At 35.6% G+C, this 8,492-nt stretch overlaps 1 protein-coding gene across 1 annotated transcript; it reads left to right on the forward strand.

Moving 5' to 3' along the window:
• Positions 1 to 257: 257 nt before the first annotated feature.
• LOC149168215 (uncharacterized) lies at positions 258 to 3,423 on the forward strand. Its single transcript, XM_089426911.1, has 6 exons — positions 258 to 907; positions 1,152 to 1,325; positions 2,733 to 2,798; positions 2,887 to 2,955; positions 3,100 to 3,174; positions 3,260 to 3,423. The coding sequence occupies exons 1-6, from the start codon at positions 371 to 373 to the stop codon at positions 3,380 to 3,382; spliced, it is 1,044 nt and encodes a 347-aa protein (XP_089283037.1). The 5' UTR covers positions 258 to 370; the 3' UTR covers positions 3,383 to 3,423.
• Positions 3,424 to 8,492: the final 5,069 nt, after the last annotated feature.

The following is an 8,492-nucleotide window of genomic DNA, read 5'->3' on the forward strand; positions in this document are numbered from 1 at the left end:
CGTGATAATAATGAGGGCAATACCTTCAACACTACACATCTCCGATCAGCTTCTTCTTTCAGAATGAAATTTTCTGATAAACTGTACTGTAACTTAAAGCTCTGTGGCCGTTTTGAGGATGTCTGCAAAAGTGGTGCAGAAGATGGTGAGGTGGAGTGAAGTGAACAAACGAGTGTCTCCGTCGGTGGGACTCCCCATTGCTCGACGAGCATTGCGCTGTGCTGCTCGCCTCATGCTTCGCTCACTACATTTATTTTTCTCACTACCAACAATTCTTCATGCACTTGCACTGCCAAGTCCATTTAAGCATTCTTCATGGTCCCCAAAAAGATGTATTGTGATATTGATACCTGATCTCTTCATTTCTTCCATGGATGCCTCACTTCCCTACTTCTCTGCTATCGACGATTACTCTTTGTTTAATATGTACAAGCACACTGCATTAAAGACCTATTCTCCCTTTCTTCGGAATGAAGATTTTCTTCATCCAGGCAGCCATGGAGATATGGAGAATATGAACTCACTTATAACAATGTCGAATCACCACGCTAATTCGCCTGCAAACAAACTGATTCATAGTAGTAGCGCTGCCTTTCATTGTTACCAAGGCTTAAAGCAGAAGCGTGGAGTTTCTTCAGAGGATGCCCGAACTGAGGCATTATCAGATCTCTGTGACATTAATGGCTTCCCTGCCGAAACGAAAGACAGAGATGCGGCTGTTGAAATCATTATACCTTCAGATGGCAGTATTCACGGTTGCTTTGAAAGGCACTATAATAACTGCACGGATGGCAATATTTGGGCCTCTTCAAGTTCAGGGCAGATCAGTGTTGCATTAACTGAGTTCGACATACGAAAGGGGAAGAAACGAAGCTTTGTTCGAAATGAATCGAAAAACACTGCCAAGGTGAATTCAGAGGCATTTTCAATTTCTTGTCTCTGTCCATACTTTTTTTACTTATATCATTTTGCTTCTGTCGGATGAATTTTTGGAAAATAGGTTTTTTCGGAAAAAAATCACGTTACAATACAAATAACTATAAGATTATGCACAAAAATAAAAATTGTCATTTTACTGCGTGCATAGTTCGCAGTTTCATTTTACAATATTCATGTATCTTCTGATTTTTTTTTTGTGTGTGAAACCCCAGGAGGGTCAAACGAAACGCCCATCCTCTTCTAAGAAAGGCAAGTCCCCTAGTACTCAAAAAGCCGCAGGTTCTCCGGCTAATGTTAAGAAAATCAATGCAGAACCTCCCAAGGATTTTATCCACGTGAGAGCAAGAAGGGGTCAGGCCACGGATAGTCACAGTCTCGCAGAAAGGGTAAAGTTCGCCCCCCTTATCTGGGCATACCGAGTCTGTGAAGTAAACATAAATTTACATCAATCTTATTATTATATTTAGTCAATTTCTCTTATTATTATATTTAGTTAATTATGGTAGGTGCCATTTTTTTGTTTTTTTGTTTTTAATAATGTTCTCCAATCATTTTATGGAAATTTTTGAAAGCTATAGAAACTTTGGTGTGAGTAATGAAGACAAATTTCGTTTTATCATTTCAATATTTTATATCAAAAATTTTATTCTGAAATTTTGATTTAATCGTCTTTTAAAGTATGTGAGTTTGATTTAATCATCTTTTAAAGTATGAGTCATATGAGCAGGGCCTAAATCTAAGAGTTCGAGGAAAATTGACCTTCTGATTTCTGGATGGGGGAAGTATTTGAAGAGGTTTTGGTGTAACTGAAAATTTCTTCAGTACTTAACAACAGGAACTCAATCAGTTGAACTAACCCTTGAAGCTGATTTTTCATTTTTTACAACAAGAACTCAATCAATTGAACTAACCCTTGGAGCTGATTTCTCATTTTTTACTTCCAGTTAAAATATAAATTTAGAAAATAGTTAATTGATTTCCACTTTTATTTTTGGTTAGAAAGTAAATTGCAATTATTTATAATTTATATAAAGATAAATAAAAATATATAAAATATGATTTTTTAATTGTAATTGTTATTTTGAATTATTAGAGTTAATGTCTGTTATTTTTTCACTCAAATTCAATTCTTTTTTGATAATATAATAATAAGAAATATTGTTGTAATTAATAGATATATATTATTATTATTATATTTTTTTCACTACTAATATTTTTCTAAAAAAAAAAACCATATGAAATAATAATTAAAATAATTCATATAACTTGAAATACCTTCACTAGAAAATTTGTTCAATGGAATGTGCCTCTATTAAAAATTATGGACATTTTATAATGTCATTTTACAATTTTCATATTGCCTTTTACCATTCCCTCATGCTGTCGTGATAATTTTGAATAGATTACTTAATTGATCAAAGAATTAGAAACTAACTTTATCATCGGATCAAATTTAGAGTAACTGCTCTGAGATATGTTGTTCGAATAGATTACTTAATTGATCAAAGAATTAGAAATTAACGTTATCATCGGATCAAATTTAGAGTAACTGCTCTGAGATATGTTGTTTGAACATGGCGATTAAGTTAAAGGGCAACGCCGTAATGAACTCCAACGACTTCAACTTTGGCAATCGCTGATAACTTCTCTAACTTAAAATCAAGTTAGAATGTTTCAATCTGGTGATTACGTTGGAAAGCACAACTCTCTCTCATAAAATTAAGTTTTTAGGTACGGAAAATTGATTTAATAACCGTTTTTCCAAGAATATCTTTTATTTGCTCCACTTTCAGGTCAGGAGGGAGAAAATAAACGAACGTTTGAGATTTTTAAAGAATTTGGTTCCAGGGTGCTCCAAGGTAAGAATGTGTATTATTTCGTAAATAAATTATTATTTTCCGTTTAAGGCAACTAATTTAGAGAATAATAGATTGTCTTGAATGTTAGACGGTAGGCAAGGCAGGCATGCTGGAGGAGATAATCAACTATGTACAATCCTTGCAGAGACAAATAGAGGTAAGTCCAATGGCCACAAATACAACCATTTTCATATTATGGGTGGCTCCATATAATTTGAAGGTTTTTTGAATTTGATTCTTCTTGTGTTCTTTGTAGTTAGGTTTTTTTTAATTTGAATCCATTTTCTTCTGATATTTGCAGTTTCTTTCGATGAAACTCGCAGCTGTGAGCCCTCCTTATGACTTCAGCGATGAGCTAAATAGTAGCTCCAAAGAGGTATGCTAGCAGTGATTTTCATTTCTTTTATGTTTCCAACCCAAGGTTTACGAATTAGGGTTACCAACCGAAGGGATTTTTCCAGCCACTTTCACAGCAGCCTGGCGTTGCAGACGGTGGAGGAGTGCTGGTCCCTAGCTTCTCTTTTGAAGTAACAACGCATGATTCAAAGAGGGCGTTTACTGCTTCCCGTGGAGAAACGCCCTGAAGATCGAAGTTGAGATCTCGTTTTGCTCTGGATTTCATCTAATGCAGGACGCTTAATCTTCCTCTCAAATTTTCAACAAAAGTCCACGCTCTCAACATTTATGCATTAAAGCCAGCTACGAATCCTTTTCCAGGTGTAGCAGCGTTTCCCCATGGATTGTACTACAGCCAAGTTGCATGACCGAATGTCTGTGGGGTCCACTGAATAGCTATGATTGAACATATCAATAATCCGCTGATACATACGCTGAAACTTCCTTATACGCATTGCAAGAATAAATTGATGTACCTTGTCTCCTGGCTGCCATAACTATACAGAGTTGTTCCCCTAACTATACAGAGTGTTGATACGTTAGTATTTAATGTTAGAGATTTAATGTTTTGGATGGTTGCCCCAAATTTCCTCTAATGTTCCAAGATATCCATAACATGTATATAATCCTAGAATCCCTCCGTGCATGGGCTTGGTTTTTTTGGCATTTTCTATACAGGTTCGTTGCTCATGACCAGGACTCAACTTATAACCTAAACTTATATAGAATTGTCGCAGTTACTTCGCACCATTCACAATTTACTTATATGTAATTGTCTCTTAATTGTTGCAGTTATTTCGCACCATTCACACTTCAGTACTTTGTTATTATCTGGCTATTCATTTGGAACTTATCTTCCCTTCCTAACATCACAATATTATAATTGTCTCTTAATTGTCGCATTTACTTGGCACCATTCACACTTTACTTTTGTTGTTATGTGGGTATTCATAGGGAAGTTATTTTCCCTTCCTAATATTACAATATTATAATTAATTAAATAAAAATGACATGAGAGAATTTTTTTGGCAGACTCGTTGAATCAACAAGTGTAGTTCATCATATGATGATGACTATTGCAAAGGCTTAAATAGAGAGCAATGTAGAGACATAATTTCAAGTAACAACGATATTTGAACAATAATATTTAAATTATAATATTAATTTATTAATATATTGAAAACAAATATTATGAAGTAACCGCTATATTAAATGGCTAGTTTTTAAAAAATAGTATTTAAATTAATTTATTAAAACCAAATATTACTAGTTCTTGAAAAATAATATTTAAATAATGATATGAGTTTACTAATTTATTAAAATATTAATATATAAAGGCTTGCTAGTTTTTGAAAAAATATTTAAATATTTATATTATTTCATTAATTTATTAAAAATATTAATAGGTAACGATTATATTGAATGGCTAGTTTTTGAAAAATAATATTTAAATTAATTTATTAAAACCAAATATTACTAGTTTTTGAAAAAGAATATTTAAACTATTACATTAGTTTATTAATTTATTAAAAACAAATATTAATAAGTAGCCACTATATTAAACAGCTAGTTTTTAAAATAAATAAATAAATAATCAAAATCAAACTTTATAGGAGGGGAGTCAAAAATTATAAAGACGAGTGAAGAACCTAATCGATATAAGATCGTTTGATAAATAAAATAAATAATGGAAATAAATTAAAATGGAAAAATAAATAAAATAAACAAAAAATATACACAAGTCAAAATAAATAAAAATAGAACACACACACACACACATATATATATATCCAAAGAAAAAATAATCAATAGATAAAACGGGGTCAACAATAAAATATGGGACTCATGCCCTAAACAAATAACAAAAATAATAAAAAGAGTTAAGAATGAATAGGATGATAAAATGCATAGAAAACACGGAGGATCAAGAAAATAAACTCTAGTGAAGAATAAATCAACAAAAAATATTATAAAAAAGATGCCAATACCTACATAGACCAATAAAAAATAAAAAAATTAGGAGGACAAGACACATACCCAACTTCTACTAATATTCCAACCATCATCTCTATTCAAATTATTGGGTCTTTTTTCAATTTCTAGGACCTCCCTCAATTTACGATGATGGAAACAACTAACCTTAGCAATGACTTGGGCCTCCTCAATGCAAATGTGATGCTTAGATTCATCTGCATACTCCGCCAAAGCAAAGGAGTGGGTCCTGCCATGCTTGATGTCAGCAACATGCTCACAAATCCTTTGATTAATCGAGAGACCAGTCTCACTAATGTAGGGAGTCCCACAACAGCATGGGATAACATAAACGCCTTTCATATTCCCAGGGCCCATTGGGTCTTTTACAGATCTAAGGGAGCTCTAGATGGTATTTAAAGGCCAAAAGGTTGAAGCCACATTATGCTTCCTTAGTGTCCTTGCAATCTTGTCAGTGATCCCTCGGATAAAAGGAAGATGAACACCAGAAAATCGATGCTTGGTATCTTTCTTAGCACTAGGACCTTTTTCAGCTCTGAGGAAAGCCTTAGTACATTGGTGCCTACTATACCCATTATTAATGAAAACACTTAGAAGATGTGCTTTCTCTTCCTTGAGATGGTTCTCATCAGAAACTCTTAAAGCTCTAGTCACTAAGGTATTGAGAACACAAAGCTTTTGAGCTGGGAAATGATGAGAATTAGCTTGAAGTTATTGTTCTGTATGAGCTTTCTTACGATATACCTGATGAGAGAAAGGGTCATTATCATTCTTTGAGAGGAGGACGTCAAGGAAGGGAAGACTATCATTACATTCAAATTCCATGGTGAACTTTATAGAACTAGAATGATTGTTAAGATGGAGGAAAAACAGTTCCAACTTTTCTTTACCATGGGACTAGATGACACAGGTGTCATCCACAAACCTCTTCCACAACTTACGTAGAAGACGAGAAGAGGCTAACGCCTTTGATTCAAAATCCTCCATGAATAGATTAGCTACCATAGGGGAGAGGGGGCAACCCATGGTGACAGTGCAAGTTTGCTCATAGAATTCCCCATCGAATGAAAAGAAAGTGGAAGTAAGAAAAATACTAACTAAATAAGCCATATCAGGATCTGTGATGCACTTGATGACTTCAATGGGCTCGTTGATAGGGATATTAGTGTAGAGAGCGACCACATTGAAGCTAACAAGCTTGTCCTCTAGATCAAGCTTGAAACTCTTTAACTCATTAACAAACGAGGTAGAGTCCTTGATGAAGGATTTTGTATGGCCAGCAAGAGGCTTAAGCTTCTGGGCTAAATATTTAGCAAGAAGATAAGTTTTCCATCCTATAGTGTTGACAATGGGTCTCAGAGGGGCCCCTTCCTTATGAATCTTTGGCAGACCATAGATCTAGAGGACAAGCTTGATCCAGACGACAAGCTTGTGAGCTTCGATGTGGTCTCTCTCTACACTAATATCCCTATCAACAAGGCCATCGAAGTCATCAACCGCATCACAGATCCTGATACAACTTATTTATTTGGTATTTGTCTTACTTCTACTTTCTTTTCATTTGATGGGGAATTCTATGAGCAAACATGCGGTGTCATCATGGCTTCCTGCCTCTCCCCTATGGTAGCTAATCTATTCATGGAGGATTTTGAATCAAAGGCCTTAGCCTCTTCTCGTCTTCTGCTTAAGTTGTGGAAGAGGTTTGTGGATGGCACTTGTGTCATATGGTCCCACGGTAAAGAAAAGTTGGAACTGTCTTTCCTCCATCTTAACAATCAATCTAGTTCTATAAAGTTCACCATGGAATTTGAATGTAACGGTAATCTTCCCTTCCTTGACGTGCTCCTTTCAAGGAATGATAATGGCTCTTTCTCTCATCAGGTATATCATAAGAAAACTCATACAGAACAATATCTTCATGCTAATTCTCATCATTTACCAGCTTAAAAGCTTGGTGTTCTCAACAAGTTAGCGACTAGAGCTTTAAGAGTTTCTGATGAGAACCATCTCAAGGAAGAGAAAGCACATCTCCTAAGTGTTTTCATTAATAATGCATATAGTAGACACCAATGTACTAAGGCTTTCCTCAGAGCTGAAAAAGGTCCTAATGCTAAGAGAGATACCAAAGATCGATTTTGTGGTGTTCATCTTCCTTTTATCTAAGGACCACTGACGAGATTGGAAGGATCCTAAGGAAGCATAAGGTGGCTTCAACCTTTCGGCCTTTAAATACCATCCGAAGCTCGCTTAGATTTGTAAAAGGCCTGGTGGACCCCAAGAATATGAAGGGTGTTTACGTTATCTCATGCTCTTGTGGGACTCCCTACATTGGTGAGACTGGTTGCTCGATTAATAAAAGGATTCGTGAGCATGCTGCTGACATCAAGCATGGCAGGACTTGCTCCTCTGCTTTGGCGGAGCATGCAAATGAATCTAAGCATCACATCTACATTGAGGAGGCCCAAGTCGTTGCTAAGGTTAGGCATTTCCATCATTGTAAATTGAGGGAGATCCTAAAAATTGAAAAAAGACCCAATAAGCTGAATAGAGATGATGGTTGGAATATTAGTAGAAGTTGGGTCCCTATCTTGTCCTCCTAATTTTTTATTTTTTTATTTTTTGTCTATGTAGGTATCGACATCATTTTTATAGTATTTTTTGTTGATTTATTCTTCATTAGAGTTTGTTTTCTTGATCCTTCATGTTTTTTATGCATTTTATCATCCTATTCATTCTTAACTCCTTTTGGTATTTTTGTTATTTGTTTAATGGACCTGAGCCTCATATTTTATTGTTGACCCCATTTTATCTATTGCTTATTTTTTCTTTATATATATATATATACCCGGATGCAGGTGCCATTAACAGCTATTAATGAGGAGCCGCACTATACAGGCAGCTGGCCTGGCAGATGGCAGGCGGATGGTCCTTATGATACGCATCGTAGGATGGCAAATGGATTTAAGGGCAGGTGAAATCAATACTGAGCAGTCTCGAATGTTGGTCTTGCAGTCAGGCATTAATGCGAGCATGGTTGATCGGCAGACAGATTGGTTTATTGGTATGGATCGTTTCAATGCGCCTGTATCAGCTACTGGTTCTTTTTATTGTGAAGCAGAGCCGCTTCAACACCCCTGTTTGGCATTTCGAATTTGGCTGCTAGCCTGGGTTTGTAAGCTCCCTGAAACTCTCTGTGTTCCTCCTGTTATCAGCTTGCTTTGCCTCAATCCCTCTCTCGGTCCATTTGCACTTCTGAGTATGCCTCGACGCCGAGGTATCCCTCGCAGAGGCAGCCATACCGGGAAC

The sequence above is a fragment of the Pinus tabuliformis genome, chromosome 4_2 (genome assembly GCF_031772625.1).
Source record: "Pinus tabuliformis cultivar Carrire ecotype Pingquan chromosome 4_2, CPIR1, whole genome shotgun sequence".
NCBI classification, from domain to species: Eukaryota; Viridiplantae; Streptophyta; class Pinopsida; order Pinales; family Pinaceae; genus Pinus; species Pinus tabuliformis.

Excerpts from the sequence above, each read along its gene's own strand:
- LOC149168215 (XM_089426911.1), top strand. The coding sequence starts at position 371 with ATGGATGCCTCACTTCCCTACTTCTCTGCTATCGACGATTACTCTTTG. Across the intron at positions 1,326-2,732 it reads GTCACAGTCTCGCAGAAAGG|GTCAGGAGGGAGAAAATAAA; the intron begins GTAAAGTTCGCC and ends CTCCACTTTCAG. Across the intron at positions 2,799-2,886 it reads TGGTTCCAGGGTGCTCCAAG|ACGGTAGGCAAGGCAGGCAT; the intron begins GTAAGAATGTGT and ends CTTGAATGTTAG.